The sequence below is a fragment of the Fusarium oxysporum genome, chromosome 2, assembly GCF_000149955.1.
Source record: "Fusarium oxysporum f. sp. lycopersici 4287 chromosome 2, whole genome shotgun sequence".
Taxonomy (NCBI): domain Eukaryota; kingdom Fungi; phylum Ascomycota; class Sordariomycetes; order Hypocreales; family Nectriaceae; genus Fusarium; species Fusarium oxysporum.
Window position 1 is genome coordinate 1,105,234 of NC_030987.1, and position 15,557 is coordinate 1,120,790.

General features: G+C 49.6%; 5 protein-coding genes across 6 annotated transcripts in view; 2 read left to right on the forward strand and 3 right to left on the reverse strand.

Annotated features, from left to right (window-relative positions):
• Positions 1 to 1,587: 1,587 nt before the first annotated feature.
• On the reverse strand, positions 1,588 to 1,793 carry FOXG_19149 (uncharacterized protein; the record flags this gene model as incomplete). The annotated part of the gene is made up of 2 exons (XM_018399332.1): positions 1,588 to 1,630; positions 1,741 to 1,793. The coding sequence occupies 2 exons, from the start codon at positions 1,791 to 1,793 to the stop codon at positions 1,588 to 1,590; spliced, it is 96 nt and encodes a 31-aa protein (XP_018241534.1).
• A 1,176-nt stretch (positions 1,794 to 2,969) lies between these two features.
• On the reverse strand, positions 2,970 to 3,391 carry FOXG_19150 (uncharacterized protein; the record flags this gene model as incomplete). The annotated part of the gene is made up of 2 exons (XM_018399333.1): positions 2,970 to 3,088; positions 3,370 to 3,391. 2 exons carry the CDS (start codon positions 3,389 to 3,391, stop codon positions 2,970 to 2,972), a joined length of 141 nt encoding a protein of 46 aa, XP_018241535.1.
• A 1,604-nt stretch (positions 3,392 to 4,995) lies between these two features.
• Positions 4,996 to 5,103, reverse strand: FOXG_19151 (uncharacterized protein; the record flags this gene model as incomplete). Its single annotated transcript, XM_018399334.1, has 1 exon — positions 4,996 to 5,103. One exon carries the CDS (start codon positions 5,101 to 5,103, stop codon positions 4,996 to 4,998), a length of 108 nt encoding a protein of 35 aa, XP_018241536.1.
• Positions 5,104 to 11,637: 6,534 nt separating this feature from the next.
• Positions 11,638 to 13,630, forward strand: FOXG_05963 (uncharacterized protein). Of its 2 annotated transcripts, XM_018384452.1 has the most exons (3): positions 11,642 to 12,220; positions 12,298 to 12,833; positions 12,900 to 13,630. In XM_018384452.1, exons 1-3 carry the CDS (start codon positions 12,040 to 12,042, stop codon positions 13,014 to 13,016), a joined length of 834 nt encoding a protein of 277 aa, XP_018241537.1. In that variant the 5' UTR covers positions 11,642 to 12,039; the 3' UTR covers positions 13,017 to 13,630. The 2 variants fall into 2 exon arrangements, with proteins under 2 accessions (XP_018241538.1, XP_018241537.1); XM_018384453.1 differs by having other exon boundaries at positions 11,638 to 12,220; positions 12,298 to 13,630.
• A 1,802-nt stretch (positions 13,631 to 15,432) lies between these two features.
• Positions 15,433 to 15,557, forward strand: part of FOXG_05964 (uncharacterized protein) — a gene marked incomplete at both ends in the record, with an annotated part of 853 nt that continues 728 nt past the window's right edge. The window contains 2 exons of the mRNA XM_018384454.1: positions 15,433 to 15,470; positions 15,526 to 15,557. Of these exons, the coding sequence (XP_018241539.1) occupies positions 15,433 to 15,470; positions 15,526 to 15,557 (70 nt within the window). The remainder of the gene's footprint in view (positions 15,471 to 15,525) is intronic.

Consider the following 15,557-nt stretch of genomic DNA (forward strand, 5'->3'; position numbering starts at 1 on the left):
TTGCGCTCTACCTGTACCAAGAAAACGTGGCGGAGTAGCTCTCTCATCAGTCTCCCCGTCTCCGGCTCCGACTCCAAGGAATAGGCCATGAGGCAACAAGGTATTCCAGGACCCAACGCTGTTAATGGAAAATCAGAGTTTCCGTTTCCCGTTCCCGTCGAAATTCTTTCCATTCTCGCTCTAGTGCCTTGTTCTCGCTCGGCGATTGGGTTTGACTTTGGGTTTGCGTTTGGCTTCTTTTTGCGAATGGAATCACTAGAGCTGTGCAAAATACTGCTGCCTACCGGGGCGCAACCCCAGACAAGAAGGCCGTTAACCTTATGACGCCAATCGCATTTCTCGATCAGCAAATCAATCGCGACAACGTGACTCTAATTGTACATTTGCTCTGCATTTACATGCCAGCCACCGGAGTAGCACTGCATTTCGCTTCGCTACTGTACTGTACTGTACGGTACAGTCAAAGAAAGCTACGACGATAGGAGCAACAACATATTGCCTATTCTGTAGCGTAGTGTTTATTTCCTACAAGGTAGCAGTAGCACTCTGCGCTGTCTTGAGATGGGATGTTGATCGCTGCAATGCACTGCCGTATTTCCCAAATTAAACCCGAGTCTGATCCCAGCGAATCGCCGATAACACAAGGTAAGGTGGTGATGATGAACTGTCCCAGGCCAGGCCAGGCACGGGCTACGGGTACAGCACGCAGCCTAACCCAGCATCGCAGCGTAGTGTCGTAGTAGGGGAGAACAAGGTTGCAAGATTGCACTCGTGGGCTTCGCCTTGTGGTTGCGGCGGCACAGCAGGTTACTGTACCCAGAGACCCTGTCTTTCTAACTCTAAGAGCATGGGTTCACTTCCATCGGGAGGATCCGCATCCGCGAGTCTGAAGCCAAGACAAAGTAAACAAGGGGGCAGGTAATTTAATTTCATTTTTCTATTGTCGGGTTGCTCTTTTCAGTCTTGACAGCGGAGCAGAATTCATCCATGGATATGTCCATCGAGTTGGGAATCAACAGTGGGAACTTGGCTACAACCGCCCCCGCCCCTTGAAGAAACAAGACCATGCCTTTGTTGTAGATGCGTACACTTGACCAATCATACTGAGGATCCACCTCTCATCTTGCTCCCGCCCGTTCAGCCCTACCGCTCGAGGTCACCCCACCCCTGTCCTAGTCTTGTCTTTTGCTGCTCTCCTGCAATGGACGCTTCACAAGCCCACGCCCCCTCAGTAAAAATCTCCACACAAGTTCAGTGCTCTAGCAGTGACCAAATCCACTGAAGCTGAGCAGAGCTATCTTAGTGCTCATGTCTCTCGGCACTTGGGGGCTTCATTCTCATCCTCACATTCAATCTAGAACTCTTGGGGAATATTGGCAACAAGCAACATATTCGTCATCGTGAGACACCTGACGTCTCGCCAAGGTAGACCCTGCCGCTGTAGATACCTTAGTGAAAAGATGCGGCTACTCTCTGTTCGGGGAGTGTCGCATGCAACCACGGGCATCACCAAGACCAAAAGACGCAATCTGCTCGGACGGCTTCGCTTGGTCAACCGGCCTCGCCGAAGCCTTATTTCTTAGAGCTTCACCGCTGAGCAAAGATACCCTTCCCCTCATCAACTGCAGCCCTACGAGGAGACTTGTTAGAGTCTGACTGTCATCAAACGGCGGAGCTCCAATTCATCTCCCTAACTCTCATCTCCGCAATTTTCGCAACCACAGCCAACGGATGCCATACCACATGTTGATCATGGTCTTGGGCTTGTGTCTCGATTGCATTTGCATCTGCATCTGCGTCTTCAGCCCACGGAGGAGATGCACTGATTTGGAAATGGCGGACCGAGCACACAGAGCACAAGCTGTCTTGTCAGGCAGCCTTGTAGTGTACCTTGTGCCTGTCTCTCTCTATCTGTACTGTTACCTGTGCTTCAACCAATCACTCACTCACTGTTGGTTACTGCTCATTCCAGCTCCGATGCAGTGGACCAGCCCTTTTTTATCGTTCTGAGCTACCCGCTGTGTCTTGCATCCCAGTCATCACCTTGAACTGTCGCTCGGTAACACGGCGCATCTCTCATCTTCTGATCAACGACTGACCACGCAATGGCAATGGCGATGCCTCGAATGGAATCTCCCATTGGAGTATTCTCTTTCGAGCATTTTGCCTTTCTTGATAGTCCGGACTTAAACAAGTTAATTACGTACACATGATCGGACTTAACAGCCATCACGACATGAAAGGGTACAGTGCTGCGCTACGTTTCAAGGCGTTCGAGCCATGTACCTTTGAATTTAACCCAGATTTCTAAACGCGTGTGTCGCATCGCATCGCATCCATCCGCTGCGCTGGCGTACGCCCCCTGGTTAACCCGGCAAGTTATTTGCCCATTTCTCATTTTTGGACCCCAAAAACGTTTCCCCTTGCTAGCGGCCGACGCTGGCTCTTAATAACCACACCCCACAGCCCTCGCAAATGCCCCTCCCGTCCCCTTCATCTTTCTGGCAGTTGATTGCGGGCGTGCGTGCTGGTGCTGCCAATCATTTCCTACCAGGGGAAACAGGCGTGCCTATCGCGTATTTTTGCTGCTCAGGTTTCAAGCTATCAGATACGCCAGAGCTACCCGAGCTACTCAGGAAACGAAGCGGGAATGAATGAATCAAAGCTCGGACACTACGGTACCATCTGGCTTGACTTGTCTCGTCTTGGACTTCACCCTAATGATGAATGACATGGGCTGCGATTGTTGCGTTGTGACTCAGTTCGGGGACCTCGTCTAAATGGCCTGTTGGGGTTTGGGCAACGAGTCGCGACGAATCTGCAACTCGAGTCTCAATGTCTTGCTTCACGTGAAAGAAAAGAAAAGGAGAGCAGAGATGCAGGGACATCTATCTTTACTCCACAAGCACGCAGCCGCAGGGATCTTGTCGTGGCTTACTACTCCATCAAGCCAAGTCTCAATCTCAGTCTCACTTGGGGAGTGAGCTTTGATACTGATTCAATGAATGATACTCATGGTCTTGCGGTATCTCCATCGCTAAACCCATCAGGTAGCCAAAGTATATCGTCCAGATGGAGTTCTCGGAGACTTTGATTCACGCGTGAGCTTTCATCTCGGGAGAAAAAGTGTCCGCTCCATTCTGGTAATGGCAGTGCCAGTGCTAGGCTCTAGCTTGGGCTCTAGACAGGAAGCTAGTGCCAGCAAAAAGTCTCCGCGCAGGCTCTATTCCCAGTATGTACTGGTGCCAGGACCCAAGCCAACACACCCCCAAAGCAAAGCCGTGAGCAGTGAGTGAGAAAATGGGATGGATCCCCAGAATGCCGTCCAGTGGCTTGGGGCCTTGGGGAGAGTGAGAACCTTAAACCTACCCTCGTCGACGGGAGACGACATGATGGTACCGAGGAAGTGGTGCAGCATGCTCATGTAAGACGATATCTTTGGTGGTGATATTTGGATGTGAAGAACCAAAAAAAGATCCTCGCAGAGAATGGCTCCGTTGAGTATAGACAAATGACAAATACAAAGTCAACATTAGACTGAGCTAGCTTCATTTAATGGGCCAATTGATAAAGCGGGAATCCGTTCGCCGACCCTGAGCCGCATAGTCGTGCCGCAAGCCGGCCGTAGGAGGTCCGTAGGTTGAGGTAGAGAGCTAGACCAGAGAGTCAAAGACGCACGGCAACGGAATCAACAAATGATGAAAACATGTGGGCTTGGATTGCTCTGATGGTCCTTGTCTTGCCAAATAATCATCGTTGTTTCAATTTCAGCCGTGATTCACCTCCAATTGATTTCAGAGATACCAGAAATGCCTGGTTGTATGCCTCGTCTGGCGTGCATGGTCCGCTACGGCTTCGCCGAAAACCCGTGCCTTGAGTTAGTTGACGCGCAGGTCAATATGCGCCCGTGATGCATGGTCCCCGATTATCTCGGTCAACTTTGTATCTGATGCCAGCGATAGCTTTTTCGGATTGACGTCAACGAAAACAAAAAATAACCAGCAAAATCTTATTTTGTATAGTTGAGTTAGCTTAGTCTTGTTTCTATCATTTAGACGAGGGTATATTGGAGAAACACGGATTTTGCGGCTTCACAGTGAGCCCAAATCCGCAAAGTCCGCGACGAATCAGAACTACTTTTTATGATGAACGCTTTGATAATGTGCTCACATTATGGTCCCCGAAGAGAGCTTGTCCTTTTTTATTTTTTATTTTTTTTATTTTTTTTTTAAGGCTTGATACCTTAGTTATGATCGACAGCTACCGAGCAAGCAAGCTTAGGTAGCTTTTGGTGAGCTTAGAGCTTAGAGTTTCGCCAACATAGCGTAGCAGTCAAAGCAAGGTAGTCCCAGTGATCTGGCTCAGGGCGCAGCGGCCGCCTCTGGCCCCCAAGGATCCTTTGTCTTATCAACCTGATTTCGGTGTAATATAAGATATTGAGGACCTGGCAAGCTACCCCTGACTAGCTTCCGAGCATCCGACCTCCGTACCCACCTGCGAATAGCACTACGACTGCCACTACCGGTACTGAGAAACGTTATGAGGACATCGGGATGACAGAGGGGGCAGCACCCATTCATGGCTTGACACTCTCTTCCGGTTGGAGGACACTCAATCAAGCGCCCAACTTGTCATCTCGTAGGGCTGGGTAGATCCTATCCAATCGACAACAGGGGGGCAGTCTTCACCCCCCGTGCTCTATGATTGCCATCCATCTGGTACACTGCTTGATAAGCACACAAACTGTCGGTCTCGCAAAGGATTGGACAAGAGCCGCCGTCCAAGGGGTTATATCAAATGCTGAGCCTGAGCCTTATTAGGGAGTGCCGTCTTCAGTTGAATGCAACCCCACGCATCACCCGTGATGTTGATCAACAAGAGGGTGGTTGTTCTGACCAAAATGGCGGGTGATGGATAACGGATAACGGGCGGTGCCACGTACATGCCTACAGCACATGCAACCATTGTCTCAACCACAATCATATCCATGCAGCCTCAGGGGGCAGAAGCATAGCAGCCTGGCAATACTGCGGCTTCATTGGATAGACGCTTCTCCTTTTGAAGTTGCAAGGCGAAGCAGATGGGCCCAGAGATTTGGACCATGCATTTCGACGAATATGCCCAGATTGGGAAACAGGACCAAAGTCCCGTCAAGAGGGGACCCTTTGTGCTGCTAGCATATGCATTCATCTGCGCGTGCGTCTAGCGGCAGTTTCAGCCATCATCGGCGGTCCAGAGTCGAGACTCTCTGTCTCGAAATATCTCATGTTATTTGTTGGGCACTGATGATCCAAGGACTGTCGTTGGGTTGCAGGGATCCTCACAATCGGATAATCACTATCGTTTGAGGAATCAAGTTTCGATGGATTAGATGATATGCTACGTTGATCCAATGTGAAAAAAAGTGTGCAGCGCAGTGCATTGCATGGGGCACAGAGCCATGGCTGAGGTGGTCCCGACTGTGAGGTGTAAGGCTGAGTGTCCATGGATCCAATCCAATCCAATCCAAAGGATGGAGGTTACTTCCGGCAAATTGCTGTAGGCATGCAAGTGCCTGCCCACATACCGAACTGCTGCTGGTGTAACTCTACCAAGCATGAGGGAGGATCAATTACTGATTTCCTAATCCATCGATCTGATGATATGTTTTATGGAGCATTTAACCACACGTCGTCTATCTAATCATGCATGTCCTTGATTCTGTTGTGTTGCGTTGCTAAATCCTAGTGCAATCCTTCCCCATGAGGTCCGATGGACAATAGATGGATATCCGTAGGCGTAGGTGTAGGCGGGGAATAAACATAAAAATTCAAGACATACCGCGCGGGAATAGAGCAAAGGCCTATTCCTGGTCAGTGCCACTAACCTTAGCACCACAGCGTGGATCACTAAATCGACTGATTTCCCACCTTGTGGGGGAACGAGCCTGGGTTTGCTATTGGCTAGCTAAGTTACCTAGTAAATAGAATTCGCACGGGAAATGATAGACGGATCGGGATATGGGGACGTGTCAGAAAGTCTAGACATTCTGACAGACGAGCCGGCCTAACGTTATGCTGCGCTGAAGGATTTGTTTGAAAGTGCTGCGCAAACGCAACTCATTAACATACAGGGGTTTAAGGGAAAACATATCCGCCTATGGTGGTGATATCTTCTATTGTGGCAGGGCGTGTAATAATCCCTCAGTGAAGAGGCGATGAGGATATTTTTGACATAGATCATTGCTCGAAAGTTACAGGGCACGTTGACAGCTAAGCTATGTGAGGCAGTTGGAATCCCCAGCCATCCATGTGTGTATGTAAGTTGATAGCCGGAACGGCATCCCGTATGTGAGTTGTAAGGTGGTTACATGTGAGGATTGAGTTGTGTCGAGACTAAACGGATTCACTGATCAAGACATGAGAATCACGAAGAGGAGGTGGCAAATTCGCTTGCATCAGCACTCGCGGATATCATCTTGCCTGCCTGTCGTGAATCGGTGCATATCCGAGCTCGGCCGTTGAAGCTATCTTGATTTTATCCTGAAGCTAGATGCGGCACAGCAACAAACTAGAACCCACGAACCCGCCTTCTACAAACGGCACTCGGGGATCCATTCAACGGTCTCGCCGCCATCATCTCGGAAATTTACTCGTTCTGTTCTGTTTCTGTTCCTATTCTCAATCAACGGTCTAGGAGCAAGGGCCGTTATTGCGTGCGTGTGTGCCATTCAAAAGCTCGAGCCATATAATTCCTAGCCCGCGGCGCTGCTTTCACAGTCCCCGCCCACCACTCAGGCTTCGCCATGGCACCCCCAAAAGCAAAGAAAAAGAGCAGTTGAAACGTTGCGACAGCCTAAGGAAATTTGAGTGCGGCTGAGGATCCAATCAAGTGGCCTGGTCGTCCCTCTTGTTTGTGCGACGGCTCAACTGACAACCCCGAAAGTTTATCGCGCTTGACAGCTGGCCAGTGTAGCCAATCACAATTGGGTGGGCGCGAGCAGTAAGGACAGGGGTTGTTGAATAAGTCTGCGCCGCACTTTTGTGACAGCAATGCCCTCTGCTAGAATCACTCTCGCGCTTGTTTCGTGAGTCTACGGCTCAACTCGACTCGACTTGACTTGACTTGATGCAAGGATTCACATCCCGACTCTATCTCGGACTCTCTCGTAGCAGAGTAGTCCGATGTCTTTTTCACGGCTCCTTCCATGAAACCCACTCTGCTACTCTGCCACTCTGGCTGTTGGGTCATTTCGGGATAACGATTAACCATAATTCAAGGTAGACGATATCCGTAACAACGGGCGCAACCCAACGCTGAGCATTGTTGACGTCTTCTGACATCTTCTGACGACGGACTCGAGAATGCTGTACTTGATTCAATTCTACCGCACGGGTAATAGTAAAAGGGGCTCATGTTAGATCGTGTCGACGCCGCTCTGCCGAGCCCTGGGCACCACCTACGTACTTAGTTATGGCACATTCCGCGGAGCCGGAACTCTCCATGCACGGAGCCGGTGATTTCCTTTTACGGTCTCTACACGGAGAAGGTCAGTTAGCTCCCATCTATATCCGTGATGGAACCCTGAGAGCAAATGACGAGAGGCTTCACGTCAACGCAGCCCTTTCATCATGAGGATTTTTAAGACCAGAAAGGTGCTTAGAATAGCGCTATAGCTACAGACAGACAATTCAACCAGACCGCTTGTTCATGCGTCGTGGATACGTTGGATTTTTAGTGTATTTGAAATTATCTTCAAAGGAGGAGACAGTCCGTGTAAGTGAGCGGCACAATTTCGCCGCAGATAACTCCAACTCCAACTCTCGGCGGGGGTAATCCAAAGAAGAAGGTTGATCGACAATGCTTCTTGTGTCACCCGCTCAACTGGTAACGGGCGCGATTAGAAAACCATGATCAAAAAGATAAGCGCCAGATCACCAACAGTTGAAGCGGATGTGGTATTGTCATCGAGCATATCGCGCCTCTGGCAGCCCATGAGATGCCATGTGTTGGATGTGTATGTGGTGTGCGTGCTACCATGGGATCCATCGTCGCAACCTCAGGGCGCAAAGTCTCAGAGGATTCTGGCAAAGCAGGGTAATTTGCCCTGTTGCTGCAAGACGGGTACACAAGCCGAAGGCCTGCCTCGCTACGACTTGTCCTGTGCACTGGACAAAACAACAAGGTTCAGGGACAAGTTGCACATCATTACAGGCAAAATAGCTCAAAGGGGGTTAGTCCGGGCCTCCTCTCTACAGGACCATTAACGAAAGTCAATCTGTGCTAATGGGTCGTCAACGACGTAGGCAAAGGAATTGATGGAACGTCGATCCTCAGGTAGCCCCCAAGAGAATTTCCAAATAAACAAGTTATTCCATGGCGTAGGGTACTGTACTGTATTTCACCCCCTTATGCCTTGCTGGGCATTGTCTCTCCAGAATTGAGTCAAATGCTGCGACGGGTTGCCACTCAACGGTCGCGGGGCAGGGGTCGGCCGCCTGTGAGAAGCGTTTCTGGGTAGCGTCTTGGTGCGGCCGCGCTTAATCTTTACAGCCGGAAGCTTGATCGTGAGGACAGCCGACCCTGCCCACCTTTATTTCGTTGTAGGGTATTTTCTAAACTCTACTCCGTAGCTATTACAGATAATTGAATTCGGTATGACCTCCTTTGACAAATAATAGGGTTTTGGAAAGATTATCTCCAAGACTGCAAGTAAGATAATATGACGAAGATGGTTGAAGGTTGTTGTGAGTAAAGCCAAGACTCGAATTTGCTGGTTACGTGTTTCCATTACTGCGAGAGGTGTATCATGTTGGTTCCTGAACTTATTGACTCTGCTACAGACATGAGGATCTGCCGTAAATATGGCCCAATTCGACCACGCTCAATACAACATGGACGATTTCTTCAATATGATTTCAGTTGTTGTTAATGCCAATACCTGTCATGTTTTATCGATATAGCTAACAAACTCAGCGTCGCTTTGACCCAGCCCAGCCCAGCCCAGACAATTGCAACTGTAACTGCAACTCTAACTCATAGTAATATTCCGGTGATTATTCACAGGGGTTCATCGTCCTGTAGCCATGTGGTTGGGTGTGTCGGTTGTTGGGGAACTGCTTGACCTGGGTCCTCAAGACTACGACGGTAGGGATAGGCGCGCAACTGGGGAAGATGGCACGATGTTGATGTCGCTTGTCGTCTTGTGCAGCAGATACCGGTAAGGCAGGATTAGCAGGGGATGTACTGTACGGTAGAGTCATTACACAAGATCTCCAGAGCAAAAGCGGCATGAACAGATCTAAACCGAAATAGTACGAATAGTCGACAGTGACTCTATCTATATACGTACACTTGCTGCTAGTGATCTCTTGTGGCAGGGCTTGGACATTTCTCTGATAAATAAGAACTAATCGTGTCGTCACACAGCCCTACGACGGGCGCTGCCAGAATGAACGACGTGATCGGCCCGGCCAAAAGGTCTTCTTACCCGGGAAAACGGTCCTTGGAGCGACTGACAGACCAGACAAGACTCACACTCGAGACTTGTGTGAGAGAGCCTGGGATTGTGGGACTTTAATTGGTCCCAGGGCTGAGTTGGATCAAAAGCTAATCATTTCGGGGTCTCTTTTCTACCACTATGGGGGCTCGGGTCGACCGGTTTCTGATTGGCCAGCCTCTATTGATGTGTTCCCAGGGTTGGGTTGTATTGGAGACTGTCTCCATCGGTTTTAAGAGGAACCCTTTCTCTGGGACAGGGAATTCAAATGGCAGACAAGAGGCTCAGTCAAAACGGTGGATAGGGTAGCCCCAGGACATGGGACTGGACGTGAGTGAACGTGCCCTGGGACTGGGACTGACCTGGGGGGGCCTGGCATGGGAAGCTAACTAGGGGAAGCAGGGCGATGCTACGCTGCGCTAGAGACGGAGACGGCAATCGACTCGATGGACTAAATGTGGGAAAATTTAGCCCAGATTTCTATCGAGTCTGCCTTGAAGCTTCTTTGCTGGTCCATGGCTTGATCTCGGGGACCTGGTTGGCTTGCTCGTTTAGTGTCCACCACGGGGAGCGCAGCGCCAGCTTGCAAAGGAACCTACAGTACCTCTGTCTCGTCTCTCTATCAGTTGTAGGCTTTCCAGACGGTTAGAATGGCATCTGCTCTGTTAATAGCGCCAGCCTCTGATGGCTTCTGTTCTATTTTGCTCCCGCCCTTCTGGTAACTTGGCTGCGCCCAGTCGTTCATCGTCTCGTTGTCTCTCCACCGTTGATGTTACGTGACGAACGGTTCAGTGCTGATAAAACACAGTACGCTCACATTCCAAGCCAAGCCGTATCTGGTATACGATACGTTACTGCTTCATAGCACGGCGCAGCGTGGTGTAGTATAGTTATAGCATGGCATGGCATAGCATAGTATGAGAAGACACAGCAGATGCTCAATCCCGCCTCATGCCCTCCTCTGTAACTCAGTGAATCCCGCTCTTTTGACGAGACACCGTTATGTGGGATGGCAGCACTCCCCTCCTTGTCCCACAGCGAGGTTGTTGTGCATATAGGCAGACATCCAGATATTTGGATTCATCATTCAGCATTTCATCATGGTGAATTTGGCTAGCCATAGCACCATGATAATGATAGCAAACCTGCTCACAAATGGATAACGAATTTGTCAGTATCCTGGTAATTGGCTCTATTCGTCCGAATGGAGTCGGAATCGGACATGGCCAGCGGAGTTTATTATAAATCCTTGAGGTAGGTTTTAATGATCGCCTGTCGACAGCACGGGCCGTACTGTACCAAATGAGACAATTTCAAGTGTATTAGTGGAGGGTTTGTAGTGGCCAACAGTCAGTGCATCTCTCATTTGCCGTCATAAATTCCATAAAACACAAATTGAAGCAATTCCTAACTGTCTCGTCTTTCGCTATTAACAGCCGCGATGCCAAATTACGGCCCTGGACTCGAGAATGAGTGAACGAAATGCTTGGCACAAGGATCGTAGCGAAAGGATTTCGACGCCCCGTAGCATCGCAAATGGTCCAGTGAGAGAAGAACGAGTGCGAGCGCCAGTGGAGACAGGCTTGAATGGAAGGTTGAAAAGGCGGAGGTACGTACCGTGAGCTACCCTGACCTTGTCTGCAGAGTGCATTGGATTGGGGCTCAGAGGGTGATGAGCACCAGCCCTGTGAGGCCAGCACCAGAGAGAGACAGAGACACAGTGACAGAGAGACAGAGGCGAAAGAGCCCCCGCAAGCAAATAAACAACACCCCTCTCCTTGGTTTGGTGCAAGGCCCAGGTAAGGTAGCCAGGGACCTTTTTCTGCTTGTGTGTGGCCGTGCCGTCTTGGTGCTGGGTACTAACTTAGGTGCGTGCTAGGGGAGAGGTGTGTGATGTGGAAAGTGGAGGAGCGGAGCAATGGGATGTCTGTGTGTGATGGAGGGGGTAGGGGAAGAGGCGTGTATACAACTCTAACACTGCAGACTCATCAGAGAGACAGAGGAAAGCGCAGCACAGCGCAGCGCTGGATACCCCCTCATGGGTACAGTAGGGACCCGTAAGGCAAGGTAGGCACACACCTCACACGCCCCTGCCCTTGTAGGGTCCCTTCCATTCACTCGTCACTCACTCACGTCCTTGGGTCTTTCCATAATCCCATGCCTGCTCCGCGCAGCTTTGGGGACATTTATTTAATATACAGCCTCCTCCCCCTCACCAACCGTCTTGCTCTCCATCTATCTCCAAGTTCATCAACAGATTCAGCTTCAAGTAGCTTCAGATCTTCTTGATCATTCTCATCTTGCACTCATATATACTTATATACCCACTACCACCACACTCACCTCAAGCAACTCACCACCTCGCCTTGACCATCATAGCCTCTCAGTTCGTTTGGATATAAAGACAGACACAAGAGGACAGACAGATACAGGAAACAATTGAGAAGAAACCAACTCTCTCAATCTTGCTTTGGGCCATCTAGAGCTTCGTCGTTGCAAAATCGACCGTTACAATTCTCAGCTACAAGCAACCCCACACTCAAACATATAACAACTTCACAATGTCCATGTTTATGACACAACCCGCCTACGCCTACGCGGCAGCTCCTCCACCCCCCAGACAATACTCGGGAACAAGCAGTGCTTTCAGTGCTTCTGCCAACCCCGATGAGGACTGGACCAAGATCTCTGACCTTGCTGAGCGCCGAAGAATACAGAACCGCATTGCTCAGCGCAACTACCGTACGTTGAGTCTGATTGATTCTAGATTTACTCTAGAGCCTCATGAGCTGTTTTCGCAGAACTGACAGTCCTTTCAGGCAAGAAGCTTAAGCGCCGTCTCGAAGACCTCGAGCGCCGTGCTGGTTCTTCTGACGATGCCGAGTCCGACAAGCAGCCACAGAAGCCTACCAAGTCGAAGCGATCCCCCTCCGCACCTAAGTCTCAAAAATCGCAATCCGGAGCTCCCAGCAAGTCTGTTGCTTCACAGGGCCAGTTCACTCCTCCCATGGAGCCTACTGACGAGCTTTTCTTCCCCGGCACCTACGACGACCGAGCTCGCTCAGACAGCCCTCCTCAGTTCACATACTCAACATACCCTGCTCCCGATGAGATCCTCCTCGCACCCTACGGTTCCACTCAGTCATACCCAGCCATCACAACCGCTGATGCCTACCCCAACTACATGACAGCGTCTACAGTGCCTATGACACTTCCTTCCATGACACACTTTAGCGATGCCATCAAGCGGGAGACGTACCCTAGTGACGACGGACTCACTCCTTACATGACCTACGGTTACATGCCCCCCATGGACTTCAACTCTGGTAGCCCATACGAACAGTCCAACCCTCATGTGAGTCACGCCAGTCAAACGCCCCGTGGGGTTGTACGAGATCCACGTTGCTGATGGGGTTCGCAGACTCCTCCGCTGTCGCATTCTTTCGACCACTCTGCCAACTGCTCAGAGGCTGGCTTCGACTACCCTGCCACGCCTCTGTCAATGCCTGGCTCGCCTGGTCTAATCCAGCACCAATAGGGCAGCTGGCATGAATGAGAGAAAGAAAGAAACATAGCGAGATTTGAGATTTTGGATTAGGCGTTGGAAATGAGCCCTACGAGGCATAGCATGGCGGGTTTTGATATTTTGAACACTTTCACACTCCACACTATTCACTTCTTTTGGTACCGGCAAAGGTACCTATGTCACAGGCGAGAGGATGTTTACTCGTCTGCATTCGTTTTATGTACACAGGGTCGAAGCGCTCGACCATGTGGTTTCTGTAACGGCTGCAAGATGCACGGACGAATTGCTTATTTGGAATGGCGAAGGAAAAGAAGACAAGTGAGGCGTTTTGGGAATGCATACGGCATACGCTTGTATGCATCCGAATGTATATTGGACAGACAGTGAACTGGATTGGATTGGACTGGACTGGACTGGCAAAGGTTGAAAGCAGGCAAGGAGGCAAACAAACAACAAAGATGGCGGCTGCGGGGTCGAGAGACCTTGGCTTGGCCACTTACACTCTTGTTAGTGTTGGTTGAATAGATATCTTGAGCCATGGAGACAAATTAGATGATGAAATGTGCATAACGCATTGTACTTGACTACATTGAGGTGAGGTGAACTGTACGAATTAAGAGCTGGCTGTGTTTCATAATGATTGTGATGTGATGAAAGTGGCCCATGGATTTAGGACTGATGAGTGAGTCTAGTCTAGATAATGAATGAATGAGGCTGGCTGAACTAGAACAGAGATGGCATGGTATGATATGGTATGATACAGCTTGACCTCCCTTGTGAAGATCAATATCAAGGGACATGCAGGTTGGTAGCGCAGCTCAATTACTGTTTTTGTTTTATCGTTTACCTCGTTTATTATCTGCTCGCGTAGACAGACGGAGCTGAATAGATAGAGCCTCGGGTAATGTGCCATAGTGAGTCGATGGCTTGGGAGGGGGGCTTCAGCTCCATGTTCCATGTGCATGTGCATGTGCAAGTTGAGCTAAACGACTGAGGCGGAATCCAGAACTTGCGCCTCAGAGCCTCGTCTACTGTCTCTGTCTGTTGGGTGTCATTTGCCGTATTGGATTGCGTGTTATGTCCCCTCCCTCTTTTCTTCATATGCTACGGAGACTTTTATGCGCTATGTGACCCGTATGTGAGTGAGTGAGTGAGCTGTTGCTCGCTCGGCGGTTACCACTAACAGACCGGAGTGCTAGGGTGTGGATGTGGATGGATGTGATGGAAGTATTTTGGGAATTGGATTGGGATTGGGATTTGGGAGACCTTTTCTGAGTCCGAGTCCGAGTCCTACCTCCACGTGCCAAGGAGGGTTGCATGGGCAAATCCGGGCGTCTTGTTGTGTTACAAGTTGGCATTATATCCGTCATGTTATTGGGCGTCTCTCTGTGTGTGCATGGCCTGACCTCTTCGGTGCCGACGTACGTGGTCTTGCCGGCTCCTACGGCTACGGATAACAAAGAGGAAACCAGGCTCGGGTCAAGATTGACGCCGGGTTCTTGGGAGTCCTGTTCTGGGAGGATTTGGACCCTCGTCTGCTCTAGTGGCAAATGATACTGTTGCCGGGAGTGGCGGATGATTAGGAACGAGAGGAGAGATGATAAATGAGAGGGGGACTGAAAGGGAAAAAGGGCACGGAAAAGGGTGTGAGTCTGCGTGTAAAAGTTGAGTAGACGGATATCATCTCAACTGTAGGCAGGCTGTGGACAAGCATTGAAATATGCATTCAATTACCAACCCCCAAATTATTGCAGACAAATCACCAGAAAAGGCAGAACTAACAAAAGCAAGTTTCGATACAAGTTAGCTAAGTAACAAGGCAAAGAGTCTGGTTCTTTTGTCTGCAGTACAATCCGTCACTCAAGACTTGAATTGACTTTACCAGCTCAAGATCAGACAGGTCTGGACTCGATCTGCCGCTATTCGATTCCGGGCTAGACATGAATGATCCAACTCACGACCCAAAGACTGTCAACAGCGCCTGGACCAACACATGATGATACCGTTGTTGATTAGGCATCTCGTTGTCCAACGTTATGCTTCTGAGGTGTGAACCTTGTTTCGATCTACCACGGCCGCCGTGTCTGTGCGGACGGGACGAGAGAGGTTGGCTAAATCCTATTAAAAGCCATCTTTGAGGTTTATGTTTTTTATGACGTATCTCGAATTGGAGTGTCTAAAGATGAAGATATTTCGTTATTCAAAACAGAATCAGTAAATGATGAATTGAACATCATGGTTGAGAAAGAGCTGCGTTTACAAGGGATATCGAAGCTTGATTGACTGCTGTACGTAAGCATCTCAACTGCCGACTTGGCGTGGTACTACAAGCAAACTCAATTATGTCATCCATTTAAGCATCCGTTCATACCAAAACATCTGGCATTTCAATTCACTTCCTTCAATTGACAGTGGAAATAAAAGTAAAATGTCAAACAGTCTGCAATACATCTTCGGTGGCCCCAAGTACGTAACAGGATCTACCCCCAAAGACAAGCAAGCTAACTAACATATATTCAAGGGCTTGGACAGTGGTCTCTGGACCGCCTCAGA